The following is a 25,175-nucleotide window of genomic DNA, read 5'->3' as shown; positions in this document are numbered from 1 at the left end:
GCATTAATCTGAAGTATGGCTGACAGGCTAAATATGAGAGAAAAAAAAAAAAAAAAAGAGCGCTTCCTAGGTGAAAACTACCTTCTTCTATACCTCAAATAGGTGAGAAATGACCCATCGTATCAGCACTGTATTTAGAGAAGTGGGAAGGTATGGTTAAACTTCCTTCCTCCAAACCTCCAAAACAAAAAATAAGCCCAGCAATTGAAAGCATCTGGGAAACCACTTACTAATACAGAAATCCACATGTCAACAAAAGCAGGGGTGATTCTGATTCACAATGGTCCTTGGTTGTAATTGTACCTAAAAACTTGTTCATAAAGCTTCAGGTGTAGCGGGCAGTCTTTTTAAAGACCCCAGTACAACACTCCCCAGATCAGCACAGAGCACTCATAGTGCTGATCTTTATGACTCCAAGCTGTTACTGCCTAACTACAGATACAACGCATCGCTGCACATACTTAATCCAGAATTCGGCACCGTGACAACATCTCTGTCAGAGGGCAATACAGTAATCTCCTATTGATCCAGGAACTCTGGCACCGAAAGCGTGAACAACCCAAGGTACTGATGTCGTCACCAGGGGACGACAGGAATAGAACCCAAATCCCTAGGCTCCCAAGCTCGTGTTTTCTACTAATTGTGCTCCTTTCTACTCATCCGAGAGCATCAAGCGTAGAGGGCTGGAGAAGGGAGTGGACACAAATGAGCCAAGTCGGCGAGGTGGAGACCGCACTGAAGGTCCCCAGGAACCACTCTGTGGCACTTTCCTTTGTTTTGGTTGAGGACGATGAAGGCAGCCGCAGCCACAACCCCCGGGGACCAAGAACTGGAACTAGGTACTGCCTGTTGTGCTAACTCTCTCTTCCTCATTTTAGGCCTTTCCTTTTCAACCTCTCCCTTCCGGCCAGCCCTGCCGCTCCCTCCACCTCACGCCGCGTCCGTCCCGTCCCCCGGCTCCGCGTCGCACTTTACAGCCGGTGTCCCCCAGGGAAGCGGCAGCTGCGGGGCACTCGCCCGCCACCCGGCCCTAAGCCCAGTCCTTAGGTGGTCGGGGGGGGGGGGGCTCCCAGCGCCACAACCGTTTGCTCTAAAACAAAACAAAACAAAACAAAAAAAAAACACACAAACGAGTGCTAGTCAAGCATTTTGTGTTTCAACGATCAGAAACTTAATTGGTGGGAACGGGGGTATACACCAAGTTGGCTCTGCGTAGCTGATCAGGACAAAGCAAAATTTAGACAATACGCAGAGAGCCTTTCTCTTCTCTCGTAGCTCGACCATGCCCTGGGCAACCTCCCACTGGAGGACGCCTTCCGGAGCGCGCGTGTTTACACTTTCCCTACCCCGGGTGCAGGAGACCAGCGCTCGCGCACTCCGGGGGATTCCAAACCGTTACTCCGCCCGCCGGGGTGGGGCCAGCCCAACGGCCGAGCCTGCGCAGTGAGCCTGGCCGGCCCCGGGGCCCCAGCGCACTACAAGTCCCAGAAGGCAGCGCTCCCCGGGGGCGGGCGGCCGCCTTACCTGCCGCGAGCTTATGCCTCCGGCTGCTACCGCTATCCCCCTCCCCCGTTCCCGTCGGTCGCCTTTCCCCAGTTAAAGGCTACTTTCTCGTGAAGCACGTGGGGAAGAGTCTTAGTAACCTCGACCTGGAAGCTCTTCGCGTGTCCTTTCTCTCCCCGAACTATGCCTGACTCCCTCACCGGAGTTGGGTAGTAGACAAGAGAGAAGGAAGCTTTCGGAGGCCAAAGCCGAGGCAACTTGGTCGCACTTCCGCCTCCCGGGCTCCGGAAGGTAGCGCGCACGCGCTCTCTGCGACTCCGGCGCGGTTGACTTCCGCTCCCACTGTGCCCTGCGAGCCGAATCATGGATCACACTGGTAAGGAGGCGGAGGCAGTGGGGGTCCCGGTTCCATGCCCCCTTGGCCGGCCTGGGACTTGCTGCCCAGCGGGCAGAGAGGGGATACGCTCGCCCTACAGCACTGGGGTCTGGCGGTGAGGAGGAAATCTCACAGACCCCTCCCTGTGCCCGGCAAGGGCCTGCTGCGTCCCGGCCTACCCTCCGGTGCGGTACCTACCGCCTCGGTGCCGGCAACAGCCACTTCTCTGGTTCTGCTGAGCTCTCAGCCCAGACGGTGGGAGGCGGGGGCCTCGTGGGGAGGAGAGAGCTCCGCTCCTTTTTTCCTCGTCCCGGGTGCTCTGCTCTCAGTTTGGGGGACTGGAGTCGGGGAAGCCTTGTTACGCTGGGTGTCGATGCGCGGGAGTGGGTTAGAGACTTCCTGCTGTCTCAGTCAGTTTTGGGCGGGTGCTGCGGTGCCCACTGCCGGTCGTTATTGTCTCTCTGGTCCTTCACGGATTAGAGGTGGGAGAAGGGAGTCGGATATGGTTTTCGGAATCATACTCGGAGCGGCTTTTCTGCCTGAACCCAAAGCATGCCCCGCGCTACGGCTGTGGTCCTTACCCATCATTTGGGGGCGTTTACAAAGGAGAGCTTAAAATCAAGATATTCTCGTCTCTATGTCCAAGTAAGAATGACTCCGCTCTTCGTTACGTCTTGTTTGGCTTTTTCTTCTTTGTGGTTTTTGGATATTGAATGAGAGTGCACTTGGAGTTAGTGTTCCGTATAGTTATGCCAGCCATATCATAAGTAGGAAAAAAAGGATATTTCTTGTATTAAGCATTGGTTAGGGTGTTCTCAGTCATCAAATACCCACTTAGTTTTCTACATATAGATGTAAAATTATATCTATATGGTTTTAGTGAGTGTTAGTCAATGTAATATATGCCAGATACCTGTAGGTCTGGAGATTGAATGGTGCAATGGTAAGCAAGACGGTCTGAATCCCTGACCTCATGGAGATTACATTCTGTTGGGGAAGACACCATAAACAGGGCTTTTGTTTTTGTTTGTTTGGTTTTTAAAACCTAAAATTACAGATCATGATGAGTGCTTTGAAGAAAATAAACGGGTTCTGTGGTAAAGACTAATAGGAGGAGGCTTCAGAGAGAGTGGTCAGGGAAGGTCTTTCTGTAAAAGTAGAATTTATAAGTTGAGATCTGATGCATGAGAAGAATCCAGTCATGGAACTGATCAGGAGGAAAGCATTTCTAGCAAATACAAAGACTCTGAGGAAGGAAAACTTAAAGAAGATCAGTTAGCTGCAGCTTAGTTAGCAAGAGGGAAGGAACCCTGAGATTGAAAAGGAAGGCAGGAGTCAGGTCCTACAAGACTTTGAAGTCCATGATAAAGATTTGATTCTAAGTGCTGTGCGAAGCCATTGAACAGAAGTGGAGGAGGAACATAATTTCTTTTAAAAATACAATAGCTTGTTCATGGAGATGGTGTAAAAGAGGGATACAAAAATAATAGAAAATAGAGGATTTAGGAGGTGATCGCAGTAGACCAGAAGAGAGACTCGACTTAGTTAAGTTGGCTTGGTTTAGTAGAAGGGGAGTGGACAAATTCAGTATTTTGGTGGTAGAACTCAAATATGAGCTTTGTGAGAGAAAGGAGAGATGCCTAGGTTTCTGGTTTGATCACCTAGGTAGTGCCCATTACTGATTTGGGGAAAACACACTTTTTAAAAAAGGGGTAGAGGTGAGACCTGGGAATTTGGGAACAAAATTTTGGGCTGCCAAGTATGAGCTGTGTATTGGGACATACAAGAGAAGTTGTCAGGTGGAAATCAGAGGGAAGATGTGGACTGAAAAATACATACTTGAGATTTAGTACCAGAGAGTTAATATTTTAAGGATGAATGAGATCACTCAAGGAATGAGAATACAGAGGGCCTAGAATCAGGCTGTAAGAATCTCTAGTATTTGGAAATTTTGTAGAATTGAAACTCTGGGACCTTGGTGTTAGAGTAACAAATGTGCAACTTTAGCAAAATACTTCTCATTAGAGCCTATTACTAGAATTGGTAGTTAAGCCTGTTCCACAGTTTACAGGATGTTATGTTAAGAAGTTGTAGTATCGCTGGGTGTGTGTCTTGAGTATTTATTATCCTAGTTCTCTAAGTTAAAATATTGCCTGAGAAAGTAAGAGTCATCCTGACATGAAAATATTCACAAATGAGCTGACCATTTAAAAAAATCAGTTCCTACTCAGATATCCCTGCTAGATATTTTCTATTTTTTTTTTTTTTTTTTAAGATTTTGTCTCTGAGTAATCTCTACACCCAACATGGGGCTCAAGCTTACAATGTAGATCAAGAGTCACATGCTGTACCAACTGACAGCCCTTTCTCTCTTCATTTAATTTCTTTATAAGTCATTATCTTTGCTTCATATCAGGAAACAGTGTCAAATACTGTATATTGATTGTGATTACAAACCTTGCAAAAGATTCAGGTTTTTTTTGGAATTCATAAACATGAATTTGATAACTATTTGAATCACAAATAAAATCCTTGGCCAATGAGGAAATTCCAGTCAGCCAGTTGATTGAGGATGTTATGACAGGGTAGGTATTTTAAGAGAAAGATTTTAATGTCAAAGGATTAAGAGAGGCTCTTGGGGAAATTGATAAAACCCTTGAATATTATACAAAAGTGACTGATTTTATGATCATGCTGAAAAGTCAGACATAAAATGAAGGCTATCCTCTAGGGTTCTAATAGAATTTTGCCAGAAAAACTACTCCAGGAAACGCCCAGTTAGCACTCGATTCATTCTTTGGTCATTTTAAGAATTAGCACTTAGTTGTAACTGCAATCTAAATTTTATAAAATATTTCTTGGTTCTTTAATTCAGGATAAAATTCTAAATAAATCTTTAAAAAACTATAATATAAAAGTGTTACTCCTTTTTAAAGTGGATTCACCTTAAATGGCCAGTTATAGGGGCTCCTGGCTGGCCCAGTTGGTAGAGCATGTGACTCAGTCTTGGGGTTGTAAGTTCGAGCCCCATGTTGGATGTAGATTACTTAAAAAAAAGTCTTTAAAAAATAAAAATAAATGACTAGTTATGTCTTCAGTTCTCTTTTTTCGTGTAACAATATCCATGGACTTTTATGGTTATGGGCTTTATGTTTTTAGTTGACATATTCAAAAAGAAATTGTGCTGTATTTTCTGATTTTTTAATAATAATAATAAAAAAAAGACAAACCCAGAATGATATCACTATTGAATGCTGTACTTTGTTTATGGACTTGCAATCTGAGAGGTAGGTGGCAAGGTGTTAAAGGGCAGAGGACTCCTGAAAGTCGTGGTAGGCTAAGCAAGCAACTGTTGTGATCTCAACTGCTCAAGGTGGAGGGAAAGGATTTGCAGTGATGAAGTGTTGGTATTTTGGTCCTTCGCCTAGTTGTAAAACCATTGAGTCCTAATATCAGAAGGAAAGCATTGAACTGTCAACTATCTGTCTACATCAGCTTGCTTTGTTCATTTATTGAAAAATCAGGAATACATTTTGAGCAAAAAAAAAGATTCTGTCATATCCATCCTTTGGCTATTACATTGCTTGTAGGTACTTTTACATAAGTAACTAGAAGAAAGCAGATGAAATACATTACTCAGCTTGGTTTAATACATTTGGTGAAGTGCTGAAAGTTGATCCAGTTGGGTTTATCCTAACTCAAGATTTTAGCTACCCATATACTTCCTTTCCATGAATGTTTTCTTTGAGGATTAGCTATTGTAAAAGTAATAGTAGAAAGTAGACTGAAAGATATTTAAATTAATCATTAAGAATTAAATTATTATTTTGAATTAAAATTATTTTGAATTAAAAAAATAATTGTTCAGGAAGAGTGCAAACTGATGTGAATTTAACATGTGTCTGTAAACCTAGTAGCATTGGAGAGGAGGTCATTAGTACTAGGTTACTGCTTTCAGATTTGGCTTTACTGAATGTAATGTGGACAGTGGGCCTATCAATCTTGGTTGCACTATCTCCTGCAGGGACAGTTCATTCAGTATGTCATATTTAAAATGTTACTATTTTTAAAAATTATTTTATTTGCATTTCCTATTTTGGGACATTTCCCTTTGTGTCTTTGGTGGGTAAAAGTGAATATTTTCTGTATTATAATATTTTGTCATAGACTTGAAAAAAAAAGGAGACTATTAACCTTCAAATGGAGTCAGTTCTATGAAATAATCCTCCTGTTACTCATGGGAAATGAGTTAATAGCTAATAACAAGGAGGGCCTTAGAAAGTGTCCCTTGTTTAGATCTAGTTGAATTACAGAAACCTTGCATCCTTCTAAACTCTTATTTTTCCATTACGATGCAGCTTAGAATAACACACTCACATGTATATATCTATAAAGGTTGTAGCCCAAATACATCATTGTGTGCTTCTGCTACTAAATAGTGTAATAATCTTTACTATTCCTGCATACTTTTTAGAAAAGCTATTTTACACTTAGGGAATAATCACTTTCCTTAAAACTAATTTCATTTTCAATGCATTACTTTTTTAATTTTGCTATTGTCACTGTTAGTTTTTTGTTTGTTTTATTGATTGTCCTGATGTAGATTCACTTTTCTAACTTAACAAGTGTTTTGTGTGCTTGTTGGAGATGTGGATGGTTTTCTTTCTTTTCCTCCTCCTTCCTTTTATTTATTTTTTTAAAAAAAAATCTCTTATAGTTCAAGACAGAAGTTCTTGGGCTTATAAAGGTTTTATGTTTTTGTAAACTCTTTTGGAATCATGGAAATTTTTATTGTCTACTTTTAGAGAGAGGTTCTGTAGTTTTTGACAACTCTTTAAAGGGTTCCATCTCAAAAAACATTGCTTTAAGGGTTTATCTAATATAGAGAAAATTAATGCTTAAACATATATAATATAATATTTAAAATCAGAACCCAGATATTCAGCCCTTGATAATGTTGGATATGTTACTTTAATACCTGTAGCAGAATAATCTTCAAAAATGAAAACTGAAAGAAATTACAACTTTTTTTTTTTTTTTTTCTGACGTAGACAATGAGTTACAAGGCACTAATAGTTCTGGATCATTGGGTGGTCTTGATGTTCGAAGACGAATTCCTATAAAGCTTATCTCCAAACAAGGGAACAAAGCCAAAACTGCACCTCGAACTCCAAGGACTATAAACAGGATGCCTGCAAAGGCTCCACCTGGTGATGAAGGTAATTTGTTTAAACTGACAGATCCAAAAGTCTATTGTATCTGATTCCACCAAATATTCCATGTGGTCTTATTTATTTAAGATCTTTTTATCTTATTGTTTCATTTTTCATGCACTTTTCTCTTGCTGTATAATATTTTTGGTTTTTCTTTCGTTATTGAAAGTAACACTGCCTATCATTAAAAAAAAAAAAAACCTAAATAACATTTCAGAGAGCAAAATATTAAAAGTGAAATTTGTCTCCCTACCTTGACAATACTGTACCAAAATAATTTCTTTTACAACTTTTTTATAGTAACTTTTTAATATATAACTGCCCTTTTTTCATGTAAGATGCAATTAAAATTTTGCCTTATCAGTGTGTACAGTTGTAGTCATTTAAGAAAATAGGCTTAGGTGTTTCATTTATAGATATACTATAATGTATCGAGAATTTTTCTGATTTTTTTTGCTGTTAAAAACAATGCTGCAGGAAATATCCTTGTACATATAGTTTAGCATGTACGCTTGGTGTCGAATTTAAACTTTGCATGAATTTGGGTATTTTACAGCTTGATGGTATCCATCTGTACATCTTAGAATTTAACAGATATTGTCAAATGGCTCTGAAAAAAAACATCCATTTATATTCCCACGCACTAATATTGGGACTATTAACCTTTAAAAATTTTCGTTTTGATACATATTTCTTTAATTATGAATGGAGTTACGTGGATATCTTTACATAGTATCGGTTATTTCTTTTGCCTAGGGTCTACCTGTTCATATCTTTTAACCATTTTTTTCTGTATTGTAGTCTTTCTCTTGATTTTTCTGAGTTCTTTACAAATTATTAAATTGGCTCTTTGTCACATATTGTGTATATTCACCATTTGTCTTTTGCACTTTATATATCCAATTTTTATTGTGGTGAAGTTTGAACGTTTTGTGTCATCAGATATCCAATCCAGTCTTCTGTTATGACTTCTGGGTTTTATAAAATTCTTAGAAGGGCCTTTTTTCTATTTCATGAACAGAAAATAATTTTCCCATTTTACCCGTTAGTATAGGGTCAGGAAACTGTGGCCTGTGGACCAAATCCAGCCCTGTTTTTGTAAAGATTTTTTGGAACACAGCCATGCCCATTCATTTAAGTACTGTTTATGACTGCTTTCACACTATAATGGCATAGTTGAGTAATTGCAAGAGACCATATGGCCTACACAGCCTAAAATATTTACTAATCTAGCTTTCTACAGAAAAAGTTAGCTGATCCCTGCTGTGGGACATTTATGGACGTGTATTTGGTTATTTAAAAAAAAAAAGTGGAGTCTGGCTCTATTTATTTTTTCTCTAAAACAGCTAGCTATTTGTCTTAACCATTGAATAATCTGTCTTTTCTGTGCTGAATAAGCATCCCACTATTATCCTACATTAAAGGCCTAAAAGTATTTATGTCAGTTTCTAGATTTTCCCTTCTATTCCAGCAATCTATCTGTTTTTCTTTTTGGAATCAAAATGTTTTAATTATACCTCATTTTATGGTTCCTTTTATTGTAGGGTATCTCTCCAAGTTCATTTGAAGTCACATGTTCTAAATCGTGGTGGTAGTAACTTAGGGCGATTGCTGCACTCTTCATAACGTAGGGTACCCTTTCTTTGACCTTTTTGTTTCTTTTAATAATTTTTAAAAAGTACACAGTAATGTGCAAGTACATTCTTGTTATCATAATCCAAACAAGGCAAAAAAGCTAAAATCCCCCTTCTTTCTTTTTCCTCTCAGATATCCCCTCATTCCCTCCCCTCTCATCCCCCAAGCTTACACCCCTTTCTAGAGGGAACTACTATTACCAATTTCTCTTTTAAGAGAACAAACTGAGGCTGGAGATAACTTTTGATTACTTTTGATTCAACTAATTTGGGTAAAAAATAATAAGTGATTGGTGTTTTTTCTAGGCAGATCAAAATAGGGAGATGTGGGTACTAATATGGTATTATACAATTATACATGTATACTTTAATGGTGGGAGTGCAGGTTGAACAACTTTGAAAAATGATTACTGAGCTCCTCATTTTGTTGGCTGTTGTTCAACACAATAACTCAGCATTTTAGATAAGAAGAACTGATCTTCCTTATTTTGAATTTTAGATGACAGAAGCTTTTTATAAGGTATAAATGGGCCATACAAGAGGCGAGGGTCACTCATTTGTAACTTTTAAGAATACTCCTTGAACTGTATACTTTGTATTGGAGACAATTCCTGCACTGGGAAAGTCTTGCTTCCCTGTATTTGTGTGTATGTCCATATGTACATCCATACACAGGTACTGTAATTTAGCCACGTGGGTAAAGTTAAAACTTGTGCGCTTGGTCTACGCTGTTTACCAGTTCTAGGGCCTAAAGAGTCATGAGAAGCCTGGCATTTTGGAGGGATAGATTTGCCTTCTCACCTTTAGGTAATTGGATTCTACCAAGAATTACCATTGGACTGTCCATTGGTTTTCTCTTCTTTTGTATGAGATGAGATGCTTACCATCAAGGTTAGAGAAATTGAGCCCATATGATCTTCATAATTTTATTGATACATATAGTGGAGAGAAGGATACTTGTGACTAGATATGATATGGCTTCTGCTGTTTGGGTGATCAACCAGAGAGAGGTTTTAATTGAAAAGATGAAGTATGAATATGTTCTTATTTCTAAAATCAGTTTCAGTTTTAAGACTGAAGGAGAGGATACCTAATTTGCTTAGTTGTAAGAAGAAAAACCTGCAGAATTCTTGATATTTTCATCATATGCTTTTGGCAATAAAATCAGCCTCTTGCAGCATGATACCACTTTTGTAGGTAGATTACAGTAAGTGATCAGTATCTTAAAAGTTTGTGCGGCAAGTGTGACGATGGTAATTAGTAAAGGTTTATACTAGAGAGAGTTTGGTGAATTAATAAGAGCACTTGAATGGGACTGAAGTGTTCTGAAGTCTGTTCCTGGCTCTCCCACAATCTATGTATTGAGTTACTATAGGTCTCCATACTGCAGTATTCCCAACTATAAAATAAGAGGGTTGGAGTAGATGGTTGCCAAGATCATTTCTAGCTGATGTTATAATGATTTAAACTAGTCTTGATTATCTTGTCCTTAGAAGAGCTTTGAAAGGCATCAGATGGGCTTTTGGGTGAACAGGTCTGTGGTGCCATGTACATGTACTTCCAAAATGAAATTTAGGATTTGAAAAGTTTCTTTTCTCAGAACACTTTCTTTTCTCAGAAGGATTTGATTATAATGAAGAAGAACGGTATGACTGTAAAGGGGGCGAACTGTTTGGAAATCAGCGAAGATTTCCTGGACACCTTTTTTGGGACTTCCAGGTAAAACTAAAAATAAAAAAATTTATTAGAACAGCAAAATACTTTATTATATAAAAAAATATTTTCTTTAATGTTTATTTTTGAGAGAGAGACAGAGACAGAGACAGAGAGTGGAGGGTTGGGGGCAGAGAGAGAAAGAGACACAGAATCTGAAGGAGGCTCCAGGCTCCGAGCTGTCAGTACAAAGCCCGACACGGGGCTCGACTCACAGACCGCGAGATCACGACCTGAGCCAAAGTCAGGTGCTCAACTGACCAAGCCACCCAGGTGCCCCAGAACAGCAAAATACTTTAAATATTTTATTAGAATAATCAGAATACTTAAAGAATGGTATGAACTTTTATTACAGCTATTATGCTTTGTTTAAGCACACTCAAATCATCTGTTTATTAATGCCCTATTTCCACTATTTTCAAAAATAATTTGAAATACTTTTCAGTAAAGTCAAGTAAAATCAATAACCGTAAACATTAGAAAAAAGAAACTAATGGGGGCACAGCTAATCATGTGGAATATGTGGGAATTATGCCAAGAAACCTTTATTTCTAATTGTATTAACAACTTTTATAAAATACTGACGAATTCATTGCAAAAATTATAAGTACAATTTTTAGAGATGCTTAAAAAGAAAATTTTAATTATATCATTCAACAGATAAACATCTTAGGTGAAAAGGATGATACGCCAGTTCATTTCTGTGACAAGTGTGGATTGCCTATTAAAATCTATGGGCGAATGGTAAGTATAACTAAATTAAATGTTTTAGTAAATGTAAACTTTTGTGTAGAGATGAGATTCTGAAATTTAAGTAGGTGGGTTTATCACTGTTTAATGACTAAGTTTGTGACATTTTAATTAAGCATGGAATAGCCAAGGGAAATTTGGGGATACCATGCATTTAATATAATTATCTTGACAAATTCTTGAATTGCTTGAAAATTAACTTCTGAAAACGAATTTCTTTGGACTGTTTGATACATGTTAGTGGATATTTATTCTGGTTTATTAAGGAAAAATTGTTTTCTTGTTAAACAACAAAGTCAGTTACTTGTTTCTGAAGGCTGTAATTTTTAATGTAAAACTAATAATACTAATAATTCAAATAGAATTGAATTCTAATCATTAAAAACAATTATAACTCTAGTTGTAATTTTATAGTAATTTTGACATATCCTCCTTTAAAAGATAGTTTTGTATTTGTATTTGAAAAAAATTGAATTCAGTAACGTCTGCCTGGTAGAGGGCATCGATCGGGCCCTCTTGCTTTGCTGTGTAGCGTAGTTAAATAAGAGTAATGGACTATGAGTTTTAAAATGGTCTAACATCATTTTACTGTGTTCTTCTGATTTATTTTTAGATTTTTATAAGTTCATTAACTGCCAGGGAAGAATGCTACTTACATTAAATGTAGGAGGTGTTTGTTATTTCACTGCTTTGACACAGTTTCAGGAGGAACAGGAAAAGATAGAACATGGTTATGGTATTCTTCTTTGGGAGTTTTCTTTTAATTATTTTTTTTACTTTTTACTTTATAAATTTTTATTGAAGTATGATTGACCTATAATATTAAATTAGTTTTGGGTGTACAACATAGCGATACGACAATTATGTACATTACACTGTGCTCACCGTGATAAGTGTGGTTACCGTCTTTCAGCATACAAAGTTACTACAATGTAATCGACTGTATTTTCTATGCTGTACTTTTCATTCCTGTGACTTCCCTGTTTTATAACTGGAAGTTTGTACCTCTTAATCACCTTCACTTTTGCCTCCCGCCCTAGTATGTTCTCTGTATTTATGACTGTTTCTCTTTTTGTTGTTGTTGTTGTGTTTGTTTTGTTTCTTGGGTTCCACATATAAGTGAAATCATATGGTATTTGTCTTTCTCTGCCTGACTGACTTTACTTAGCATAACACCCTCTATGTTCATCCATGTCATAAATGGCAAGATTTCATTCTTTTTTATGGCTAAGTAATATTCCATCGTGTATATGTACCGCATCTTTTTTTTCTTGGCTATTATAATATGTTGCAATAATGGTGCATATACTTTTTTTGAGTTAGTGTTTTTGTTTTCCTCAGGTAAATTCCCAGAAGTGGAATTACTGAATTGTATGGTACTTCAATTTTTAGTTTTTTTGAGGAACTTCCATACTGTTTTCCATAGTGGCTGCAGCAATTTACATTCCAACCAATAGTGCGTGAGGGTTCTTTTTTTCCCCCACATCTTGGCCAACATGTTCCTCTTGTCTTTTTGATACTAACCATTCAGATGGATGTGAGGTGATACTTCATTGTGGTTTTGATTTGCTTTTCTCTGATTAGTGATACTGAGCGTCTTTTCATGTACCTGTTGGCCATCTGTATGTCTTCTTTGGAAAAATGTTTATTCAGGTCCTCTGCCCATTTTTTAATCTGATTATTTGGGCATGGGGGGTTTGGTGTTGAATTGTATGAGTTCTTTATATATCTTAGGTATTAAGCCCTAATTGAATATATCATTTGCAAATATCTTCTCCCATTCAGTAGGTTGTCTTTTCATTTTGTTAATGGTTTCCATTGCTTTTGTTTTCCTTGCCTGAGGAGACATCTGGAAAAATGTTATTAAGTTTACTAAGAGATTGCTGCGTATGTTTTCTTTTAGGAATTTTATGGTTTCAAGTCATACATGTAGGTCCTTAATCCATTTTGAGTTTATTTTGTGTATGGTGTGAGAAAGTGGTCCAGTTTCATTCTTTTGCATGTAGCTCTTCAGTTTTCTCAACACCATTTACTGAAGAGACTGCCTTTTCCGTATTGTTTATTCTTACCTCCTTTGTCGTAGATTAATTGACTGTATATGCATAGGTTTATTTCTGGGCTCTCAATTGGGTTTCATAATCTGTGTCTGTTTTTGTGCCCGTACCGTACTGTTTTGATCACTATAGCTTTATAGTATAGTTTGAAAGCTGGGATTGTGGTACCTCTAGCTTTGTTCTTTCTTAAGATTGCTTTGACTATTTGGGGTCTTTTGTGGTTCCATATAAACGTTAGGATTTTGTGTTCTAGTTCTGTGAAAAACTGCAATGAATCTGTAGATTGCTTTGGATAGTGTGGGCTTCTTCAGGAGCTTTACCTCTATAGGAACCACAGATGAAATTCATAGCATTTATACTTCGAGAAATGTAAGCAGATGCATACGTATATATTTATTGGGGGAAAGGCCAAATATTTCATTATATCTCAAAGGGCTCTGTTACTGAAAAAAGGTTAATTGTTGCTTTTCTGTAATTAGTACTTAATAAATGTTTATCATAGTGAGCAATTATCAGGTGCCTTTTATGTCCAGGTTACTGTGCTTACAGTTATTTTTTATGGAAATAGTTTAAGTTGTTCTAGTATGCTTAACTGTAATATGTCTCTGTTCACAGATTCCGTGCAAGCATGTGTTTTGCTATGACTGTGCAATTTTACATGAAAAAAAAGGAGATAAGATGTGTCCAGGGTAAGGTTATTAGTAGATTTATTTTCATTTTTATTTTTTTTAACATTTTTATTTATTTTTGAGAGACAGAGCACGAGCATGAGCGGGAGAGGGGCAGAGAGAGAAGGAGACACAGAATCCGAAGCAGGCTCCAGGTTCCGAGCTGTCAGCACAGAGTCTGAAGCGGGGCTCAAACCCACAAACTGCGAGATCATGACCTGAGCTGAAGTCGGACACTCAACCGACTGAGCCACCGAGGCGCCCCATTAGTAGATTTTTAAATAATAAAAGTTTGTGATGTAATGAATTGGTAAAGATCAGAGTATGATGTAAGTCAGCAGCAGGATATCAAATATGTAGACATGGCTAACCTTTCTTTGTGAGCCTAGAGTTGGCCTTAGCCTTCTCCTTAGGATAGGGCTAGGTAGCTATTATCTGAGTGTTCACATTAGCCCAAACAAATACATGTGTCATCACAAAATTAGTGTTATAAACCAAAACAGTTGTTTTGTTTTGTTTCTCTGATGGGACACTAGAGAGGTAGTATCAAGCAGCGATTGGAATTACAATTCCTGGCTTCAGATCCCTAGTCTGCCGCTTATTAGCTGTGTGACAGATTGTTTCTTCATCTGTAAAATGGAGTTAATAAATAGCATCTACGTCTCTGTGTTGTTAGAACTAAACTAGTAGGTCCATACATCTATATTTATAGTACCTAGCATATAATAAGTACTAGGTAAGTATAAGCTCTTATGTACTACCTGCAAATCTTATTATTTATGTCTTGAGTATGTCTTAGGATACCATCATGGTATTGGCTCAGACAAGTTATAAAGATCTAGAGGTATTGGTTGATACTGATCCAGTTCGGTATGGTCTTGAAAGATCCAGGATAACTTTTTATACCAGTTTAGAACCCCTGATAGAAGACTTGAGAAAGCTTTGAGACCAACTTCCTTGGAACAGTTGTAGACTTCTGAGATTCCTTATGACCTGTGTCAGAAGCTATCCCAAGATTTGTAGTATGGGTTGATAACACAATTATGGACACTTACAAGGGATGATTTCTTTTTATGGTGTAGGAAGATTGGCGTCACTGAGAGAGAGAGAGGATGATTCAATAAGTGTTCTAATGGTAATATGGAAAAGGGAATTTAGTTTTCAAGATATTGAAAGTAACTCCAGTAAGCACCTCACTGGTTGGCACTTAGCTATTTGAGAACATAAGCCTATCTGGCTCAACCGACTCAGATCAGGAAGTGAAGAAATGGCAACCCAAGTTGATATAAATATTATATACTGTTGCTTTTAAACACCACCCAAAAGAAAGTGTCTTACATTCCTGTTACCATGGAGACCTTTCTGAGTTTACAGCATATTAGAAGCAAACAAATGAGAACTGTGCCAAATGGCCACTAAAGGGAAGCCTGCTAGTCTCAAGGAGGGCCAGCCTTACAGCAAGGGTGAGAATAGAGACACAGCTCAAACTCAGGAATATAGAGCCATTTAACATAGTCTCAGATGACCTGATACACATATTCCGTGATAATAGCCTATATCCATGCATATGTAGTGATTCCATGCTTAACTAGTGATTCGGTTCTGCCACTTTCATTGTTTTCAGTTATCCCAAGGATATTCTTTTAAGTAGGGCAAAGTAGATAAAAAACAAAAACAAAAAAACATTGTTAGAGTACATATTTTAACCCGTATTGCAGATGAAGAAATAAACACATTAAATGACTTCTCCAAGATTACAGAGCCAGCACTTGGTCCCCATTCTTCTGATTCCTGGTTCAGTCCTCTTTCCACTATTTCAAAAGACTCTAAAGGCAAGTGTGGATTAAATATGGTGAGAAAGAGTTATAATTTTGACCCTGAGTCATTAAGAAAATGCTGAGTTAAATTTAGTGCTTACAGTTTAGAAAGGAGGGGGTCATACTTTTTTGTAGTAAAATTGTCTGATAATTCTTCCCTAAGGGACTCCTGATAGGGTTTGAATTTAAATAGTTTACGTTGCTTAATGTCAAGAACCCTGTCGATGAGGATGATCTTACACATTTTTGCAGTCCTTGCAGCGTCTTTTACTTCGTATTGTTCGCTCAGCAAATCCTTGTTGCTCTGTAAATACTGTACAAGTTTGAATTCCATGACTATGACAGACCTTTGGTTCATCCTTTCTGGCTGTTTTTGCAAATGGATGCAAAGCATAGAGTTTGTTTGAGACAATCAGATAATTCTGTGTCTTAGGAACAATAGGTCTTTTCTTAAAACATACTCTTGTTTGATAAACAACTTTTAATTTTTACTTGTATGGAGAGTTCCAAGGTCAGTAGAAGGGTGGATGCTTAATGTGAAGCCAACAGACCACAGAGTGGCAGTGATTAAAGGTTCACTTACGGTCCCTGCAACTTGTAATTGTGAACTTTTGCAGTTCCCACAACAGATTTCAAGAACAGGCATATCTGTGAGAGTTTGTGCAGTATTTTGCTGGTCTGCTTTTAGTAAATCCGTTTTTTCCCCTTCTCATTCAGCTGTAGTGATCCCGTTCAGCGGATCGAGCAGTGTACGCGAGGTTCTCTCTTCATGTGTAGCATTGTTCAAGGGTGCAAGAGAACCTACCTGTCTCAGAGAGACTTACAGGCGCATATCAACCACCGCCACATGAGAGCTGGAAAACCTGTTCCCCGTGCTTCACTTGAAAACGTCCATCCTCCTATCGCCCCACCACCAGCTGAAATCCCTGATCGTTTTATAATGCCGCCAGACAAGCACCACATGAGCCATATTCCACCAAAGCAGCACATCATGATGCCGCCACCTCCGTTGCAGCATGTGCCACATGAGCACTATAACCAGCCACACGAGGATATCCGTGCTCCGCCAGCAGAATTGGCCATGGCTCCACCTCCTCCTCGTTCGGTCAGTCAGGAAACCTTTCGTATTTCAACAAGAAAACACAGCAATTTAATAACTGTCCCTATTCAGGATGACTCCAATTCAGGTGCTAGAGAACCACCACCTCCTGCCCCAGCACCTGCTCACCACCATCCTGAATATCAGGGCCAACCAGTGGTCTCGCACCCTCATCATATTATGCCTCCACAGCAACATTACGCACCCCCCCCACCTCCTCCACCACCAATAAGCCATCCAATGCCACATCCTCCCCAGGCCACAGGGACTCCTCACTTGGTTTATAGCCAAGCTCCACCTCCACCAATGACCTCTGCTCCACCACCAATAACCCCTCCCCCCGGACATATTATTGCCCAGATGCCACCTTATATGAATCATCCTCCTCCAGGACCTCCCCCGCCTCAGCACGGCGGCCCACCTGTAACTGCACCCCCTCCTCACCATTATAATCCTAACTCTCTACCCCAGTTCACTGAAGATCAAGGAACTCTGAGCCCTCCATTTACACAACCAGGAGGAATGAGTCCTGGTATATGGCCTGCACCAAGAGGGCCACCTCCTCCTCCACGAATGCAGGGTCCGCCTTCTCAAACCCCACTTCCTGGACCACATCATCCAGATCAGACAAGATATAGACCGTATTACCAATGATTAATAGTGCTTTGAACTGAAGATATGATGAGGAGGAAAAAAAACAACAAAAACTTATGTATAGTCAATCTTTTAATTAAGCTTTGACTGTTCTGGGAAGGAGAAGCACCTCTTCCTGAGGTGACCGTAAAACACGTAGGGTCTTGTCTCTTAAAAATGGTTTTAAATCTTGACCTTAGGATCGATTTCAAGTACTATACTGTAGTGCAGATAAGTGGCTCAGTTGAGCACAGCTATATTTTAACAACTTTGTTCCCCTAGTGTGGTAAATTGACCCAGAGGTGACCATTTGTAAAGAATTTGGGAAGACTTTTTCATTGTTCCACTTTCAAAAATAGTGCTTTTGTTCAATCCAGTGTTCAGTTTTTCTTGTGATACATTTTGTTAACCTGTGTAAAAGGATTAAATTTCAAAATGGTTGTAAAAATGCTATTTTTATGTGAATTTAAGTGCAGCCACATACTGTTTTTTAAAAACCATATGTTTTACCACTAATTTCCCAAAGTTACAATAAAATCCTAAAAGTAAAAATCTACTAGAATTTACTGTAAGGCAGACTGTTAAGTGGTAGAGAATTATTTCACATTTTAGGCACTGAAAGTTTGAGGTATATTAAGTATATAATGCACTTCACTTGGATGCCTTTTCATTTTTAGGCAGCCTCAGGAGCACCAAAATACATTGGAATTCCAGTACTAAGATATTTTGATGTTCATAACATTAAAAGGCATTAGGAATTCTTTGGGAAGATCTGGCCAAAGTAATTGACTCTACAGGCTCCAAGCTATTGGGGGATACTGTTACTCATTAACGTTTTTTCCTGAATGGTTGGAATCACATGATGCACCACATTTACTAATCTTACGTAACATTATTTTATAGAAGTGTTTAAATTGTGTTCTCTAGATAAAGTGTTCTACTCTGCTCATTGTCTCAAACTAAGTATTTAGGGCTGAATAGACTTTATGTAATTCCTCATTTCGTGGTGGAGTTGGATCCTGTGCTCTAGGTGGGTTCTTGTTTATTGGGTTTTTAAAGTACAATTTGAATGCCGTAGAGGAATATTGTATTAATGAGGGACATTCTTGTAATCACAGACTTGCATTGCTCAGGTTTCATTACCGTGTGATAAGGTTTTTTTTCTCTAACTTGAAATTTTAAGACTATAATTTCCTGTTCCTTTTATGGGTTAAGCAGTATGAAACTGGGAACATTTTAAAATGGAGTCACCAGTGAAGACTACCAGATGATTTTGTTTGTATTGGAGAAAAGTAACGACTAAATTGTGATTTTCAGAGCTTTATAACGTGCCTTTAGAGTCAGCATTTGCATTATAGGGGCTTGCTACAGTCCAGCTAAGATGACCACTTACATTTTATATGGAACTCATGTGTATAAATCAACATTCTTAGGGTATGGTCCTATATCCTTTGAGTAAACCCCTGTGAAGTATTTCCTCCCCCCTAAAATGGTGCATAATATAAAAATGAAAAACGTAGTATGCAGATGTCATTTATTAAATAGTTTGTAGTGCGTACATTTAGAACACTTCTTTTTGACAAAGGGTGAGCTGATGGCTAATTTACCATTGGATTCTGTCAGACACAGGCAAAACAGTTTCTCGTCTTGGATAATGAGATGCAGAGTCGTCTCTGAACTTAGAGCTGAAGTTAGAGATAGGCGAAATGATTATTTCAACCTTGACCGGCCGGAAATAACTAAGACGCTTTTTTTTTTTTTTTTTTAAGTTGAGTGATTTTTCACATCTAGCAATTTGAGAGTCCAGTGTTAATGCAATATATCTAGTGAGAAATTCTTGTTATTAGGAGCATGGGAGTGAAATAAGAAATAGTATGAACTGGTGGTGGTGAGTGCTTCTATCATTACTGTAGGTACTTGGACTGGTGCAAACTTGATTCCTTTTCATGCCCCTATTTAGGAGCTGTTAAAATATTACTGTTAAAAATCCAATACCATTCTTTGTTTCTTGTGATAAGAAAATAGCCAAATTCCTTTTAGGGCTTCTCAACTGTTTATGAGGAGCGCTCCTGTTTTTATTGAAATTCACTAGAGTCGAATGTGGTATGAAACCACTTAGCCTATGTATTGGACAAAATAATTAGTATCATGATAAACTTCCACATGTTTAAGAGAATTCTCGTAGACTTTTTAAAAAATGATTTATTTTCAGTTAGGTTTAAAAAATACGTGTTATGCAGGGAGGCAGATCAGATGAATGTGTTGTAGCAGACAAAATTTTTAAATGGCGTTAGACTTGAATTCATCCAGTTATTGTTTGAATGAGGGTTGGTGGGTAGAAGGATAACAAAATTACTGTTAGTGTTTATTTCCTCAAGGAAAAAGATGTGAATCCCAGCCTTATTTCAGGGAAGCCTTTGAAGCTATGATGGACATAAGTCTAAATTAAATGTATGTATGTTTCATTATATTGCTCTTAAGACTACTGAGGTGGCAGTTTAATTCTTAAAAACAATAAAATGGAAGCATAAATACTATTTTGCCTAGGTGGATTTTTACCTACTGATGACACATTTGGGAGAATGCAAAATTTTCTGTGTGTCTGTGTCGGTACAACTTTTTCAGTAAAATTAGCTTCACTTTTGTTGAGATTGAAACCAGCAAGTCGAATGTTAGTGTTTCTTCAGTGGCGTGCCCGTTCACAATATAACCTAGTATTTGGGAAATATCAGTTGCAAAAACCATAAGAAACTATATCTGTTTTGCCCTGTAAAAATCATTTGCTCAAAATCATTGTGTAAATACTAACTAGATACCACTGACGTAAACGGAAAAGACATTTGAACGTATTTTTAAACTCACAATTAAGTGACTTTATGAGGTATACAGAGCTGCTGACTTCTGTTCTAACATACTGGAAAGGTATCATACCTCTTTTTTTGAAAAGTCCTATAGTCCTTCCTATGTCATGAAAATTTTGGAAAGGTCCTATGTTATAAGTACACTTGACCCTGAACAACGTGAGAATTCGGGGTGCTGGCCCCCTGCACAGATGAAAATCCATGTATAACTTTTGACTCACTGAAAACTTTAATAATAGCCTGATAACGTAGTTGATTAGTACATCTTATATATATTTATATGTATTCTACGCTGTATTCTTACCATGAAGCTAGAAAAGGTGTTACTAAAAGTTCTAATGAAGAGAAAATACAGTTCTGTGTAGAAAACACTCCGTGTATAAGTAAGTGGACCCGTGCAATTCAAACCCCTGTTGTTCAAGGGTCAGCTGTACGTGGAAAAAAATCACAAGTACCAAGAACAAAAAATATATTTTTCTAATTATTAGATTAGCCACCAAATATTGATGTCAATTGAGGAAGTTTTACATAATCATACTCTATTTTGACCAAAGTAGATTTGTGTTTCTTCACTGGTTTGTAACTAATCTGTTAAATTTTGGCCTAGACACTAAGTAGCATTTACTTATTACAATATATGCACAGTCTAATAAAGCAATATTGGATATACTTCACTTCAAGGGGACAGAGAGATAAGCCAGTGAAAATACTTGATAGTGATACTAATAAAAACATTTGGATTTTCAAACATTTTTTGTTTTGATTCATGCCCCTTCAGTTTTCTACCATTGAGGGGAAAAGTGCTAAGACAATTCCGAGGGCAAGATTTTAGTGTTAAAAGCTTAATTTTCCCATCTCCCTCTCTAAGAATTAAGACTTTTTAGGCAGTACAGAATCCCACAACTGAAATGAACAATGCTAGGTCATGGGTTTAGGTCTCACACTTGGGCAGGACCATGTCTTAAAAAATTTGGTATTTTGAAATGTTAATCGATTCTGGTACTCTGAATACTCCGTTTCTATTCCAAGTAGTTGTAAGCACCAACTTCATGTTGCATTAAGCCCATTTCTATTAATCTTCCTTTAAAATTGTTCTCCTTTTGCCTTCAGAGTGAAAGATTCTGCTCCCTTTTACTTTTCTTCCCAAGTGTTAACTTTGAAAACTTAAAATCTTTTGTTTTAAAATTGGCACTTGAGTTACGTAAGTAATAAATCTCTTGGGGGAAGCGTAATATGTTAATGCTACGAATAAAGCTATAGATCCCCTTGCAATGAATATTTCCCTTGCAGAAATAAGTAGTTATAATTTTGGTGTATGTCATCAGTAATCAGTTACAGAGCTGATAACTAAGTAGGCTCCATGCTCTGGTTTAGCATCCTAATTCATGGGAAATGGGAGTACTTCATGACCGATACCTCATAAACATATGAGCACATACCATGTGGGATATAAATCATTCACTCATGCACTCATTCGTTCAGGTATGTGCCAGCATTCTAAGCACCTGGGGTTCACAAGTCTTTAGAGATAGACGATCAACAAATTTCATTAAATTACCTAACATGTTAGGAGTACGATAAAATCCTATGGCATGAAAGAAAAATAAGGATAATGGGGTGGAAGGAGGTTCACAGTTTTAATTAGTGAGGTCTGGGTAGAATCCACTGAAGAGATGACATTTGACCCACGATTTGAAGTGGGTGAGAGTTAGCCATGTAGGTAACCGGGGGCAGACTTTTCTAAGCAGACATAGTCTGTAAAAGTCTTAAAATGGGGGCTGCACCTGGCATATTTGGGGACCAGCAAGGAAATGGGAATGGAATGAGATGAGCAGGAAGAGGAGGTCAGAGGTAATAACAGAGGGAATGAGATCACAGGCTTTCTGGGCCATTGTAAACTTGGACCTTACTCTGATCTGGGAAGCCATCCTGGGATTCTGAGCAAAGGTGTGGAATGATCTGGCTCTTTTTAGGAGGATTATTCTGGCTGTGTGTTTGGAACAGATGAAGAAGGTAAAGATAGACCAGTCAGAGGGCTTTAATAATTTACACAAGAGATGATGGTGGTACTTGTGGAAGGATAAATATGTAAGATAATAAATATATATTATAATGTAATAAATTTATGTATATCAATTAAGCACTTACTATATGTGAGATACGGGTATCCACTGATGAACAAAATGGATATGGTCACTGACCTATAGAAGCTTACATTTTAACTCTTCTAGGAATTGTTCTTGGTAGTCATTCCTAAATTTTCCTCAAAAAACTTACTAAATTCTTTTCCAAAGGATAGTGGCCAGAAAAAAAGGGAATTACATTGGAAAATGGATTACAAAAGTACACATACATGTACAGCCATAATGCGAGCGAAATATTAAGTTTATTTGATTCTGGACATTCCTGTTTCCTAAAAGCTCTTCTGGGTACATTTTCAACGTGCAGTACTGAATTACGACTTTGAAACAAATCTGTAGAACACAGCTATATTGTTCCTGAGTTTAGTCCTGCCTTAGGCTAGATCGGTGTTTAGACAGGTGTTCATTTGTTTTGTGAGGCAATATTTCCTAATGATTAAGAGCCTGGCTCTGGAGTTGGACCGTCTAGACTGAATTCGGGCTTTCCCACCTGCAACTACATAACGGACTAATAACTTACCCTCCTTGGACCTTGATTTATTTTGTTTTTCCCCAAAATGGGGTTAAACTTAGTACCTACCTTATGCGGTCTATTTGGAGAATTAAAGGAATTGATTCTAGATATATTTTAAGGGTAGAGACAGTAGAATATCCTGACAGATTTTTCAACCTGAGCAGCTAGAAGGATGGAGTTGGCGTTAGCCGGGGTGGAAAAGATGCTGGGAAAGCAGATTAGGGGGAGAAGGTCAGTAGATCAGTTTTGACATGTAGACGTCCAGGTGAAGATGACAGAAAATGAATTAAAGGTTCCTGTTGTCTGTCCTTTATGCAGTGTAAAGCCAAGCTTGCATTTAAAACCTCTCATTTGCATCTCTAAGTGGTAAGCTACTGCATTTAGATAAGAATGTGTATCATTCTTAAATAATTATTGGCAAAAAATTTTAAGGATAAACTGGCACGTTATTAGCTTCAAGCTTTCTTAATTTCGGTAATGTATCTGTCTCTTCCCAAGCTGTTCTGTCTCCTGGTTGCAGTACCTGGGTATCTTCTCCCCTTCAGTCTTGCTCTGATTTATGTCGCTTTTATTTTTATCTTCCAACATGATCTCTTGGCCTCTTCCTAAATCAGGGATCAGATTTTTGTACCAATTTCCAATAATTGCTTTTAGGCAGGCAAGTAGAGGCCGAGTGCCACGTATACCGAGAGCATATCCACCTTAGAGGCCTAGGGAGAAAAAACATTTAAGGGTGGGGATAAGGGAACCTCTAAGATGTTAAGGTTGAATAGGCTGAAATGGCACCATGCTTGGAGTGCTCCATGGCTCTTTGGTTAGCGAGAAGGGTGTAAAGAGTACCTTTACTTGGGAAGATGCAGACATCAGCCACGATCCCGTGTGGGGCTTTGGCCCCACCCCCAAATGATGGATGAAATGGGCTTGTGTTTCCAATTCCTATTCCCTGACCTCTACAGAGAAAGAGCTCTGAATCTGACATTCATGGAGTATCCTATACAAACGCATCATATATAAATCATGTCTAAAATGTGTGTTTCCCTAAAGTCTGCAGGGCGCAGGAAGCTCTATAAAGTATGCATGACTCAGAAATTTAAGAAACGTGCCTTCAAAGAGTGCTTACGTTCCAGTTTTTAAGACTAGCTATGTAAATAAACTTTGTTTTACCTTACTGTAATTGGTTTAAGTCTAATAGACAAGCCCTTTCAGTAAAGACAGTAATAAAGAGTGGGAGGGAGCTTTGACAATAAACCTTCAGAGGCGAGATCTAGAACAATTGGGATTTCCCCATTGACAAAGTTATTTTTTACTAAGTTACAAAATTATCTGTTACATAAAATAAATACAAATTTGTACCGAGAACAATGCCAGCAAAACAGAGAAGCGCGTATCCGGAATCTTATTCTCTAGCCAAATTGAGCTCTAGAGTGATTATTCTGCCCTGTGTGTTACAAATGGCCAGCAGTGAAGAAAAAGTCAAACTGGGTCCTACCATCTTTTCTTTTCTCTAAGACTGGAAAGAACTGTTTATCCATCATGTTTTCTGTTCGTTTTTCACCTTCTTGCCTTTTCATTTTATATCTTCATTAGCTTATACAATTTGCATACTACGAGGTGGAAGAAAAGGACTTACCTCCAAAGCTTAGTATAGTTACAGGTATGACATTAGAAGGATTGTGTCAAAGTCTGTATAGGAGGTTGTTGAATGCGTTAAAAAGCTATAGTGATAATCACAAACTCTGGGCAAAGTTAAGGATCACTGCAGAAGTTTTAGACGATTCTCATGTGGCAGGTTTCCAGCCAGACCTCTACCAAGGGGACCCACAACAAGCATATTCCAGAAAGCTAACAAATTTAACAAAACAAGACATATCCACTGTACAATGGAATTTTTTTAAATGGAGATATATCAGTATGAACTGTATACAGTTCTGTATAAACTGTATACAGCATGAACTGTATACAGTATGAACTGTATATAGTATGAATTTATACAATATGAACTGTATAAATTACGAGATTCAAAGCAGTGGTGTAAATACAGTGCAAAACATATGCATGAAGGTATAGTGACCTGGAGGGAAATCTGTCAGTGCTATAAAAATACATATAAACAAAAAATTGTCTTCCTTTGAGAAATCTACAAGATAAAAAATTGAGAGTATTTACAAAATTTTATACTAGATAGGTGAAAAATATATG

At 38.1% G+C, this 25,175-nt stretch overlaps 1 protein-coding gene across 2 annotated transcripts; it reads left to right on the top strand.

Annotated features, from left to right (window-relative positions):
- Positions 1–1,775: 1,775 nt before the first annotated feature.
- Positions 1,776–19,997, top strand: CBLL1 (Cbl proto-oncogene like 1). Of its 2 annotated transcripts, none has more exons than XM_030307762.1 (6): positions 1,776–1,879; positions 6,931–7,098; positions 10,348–10,445; positions 11,100–11,183; positions 13,859–13,932; positions 16,446–19,997. In XM_030307762.1, the coding sequence occupies exons 1-6, from the start codon at positions 1,867–1,869 to the stop codon at positions 17,479–17,481; spliced, it is 1,473 nt and encodes a 490-aa protein (XP_030163622.1). In that variant the 5' UTR covers positions 1,776–1,866; the 3' UTR covers positions 17,482–19,997. The 2 variants fall into 2 exon arrangements, with proteins under 2 accessions (XP_030163622.1, XP_030163621.1); XM_030307761.1 differs by having other exon boundaries at positions 10,345–10,445.
- The last annotated feature ends 5,178 nt before the right edge of the window (positions 19,998–25,175 follow it).

The sequence above is a fragment of the Lynx canadensis genome, chromosome A2 (genome assembly GCF_007474595.2).
Source record: "Lynx canadensis isolate LIC74 chromosome A2, mLynCan4.pri.v2, whole genome shotgun sequence".
Taxonomy (NCBI): domain Eukaryota; kingdom Metazoa; phylum Chordata; class Mammalia; order Carnivora; family Felidae; genus Lynx; species Lynx canadensis.
Note: the sequence above shows the minus strand (reverse complement) of the source record. Positions and strands in the feature narration are given on the sequence as shown.

What these genes read in the sequence shown, in the direction of transcription:
- CBLL1 (XM_030307761.1), top strand. An exon ending in ACCTTTTTTGGGACTTCCAG is followed by an intron (nt 10,446 to 11,099) that starts GTAAAACTAAAA and finishes ATCATTCAACAG; the next exon opens with ATAAACATCTTAGGTGAAAA. An exon ending in TTAAAATCTATGGGCGAATG is followed by an intron (nt 11,184 to 13,858) that starts GTAAGTATAACT and finishes CTCTGTTCACAG; the next exon opens with ATTCCGTGCAAGCATGTGTT.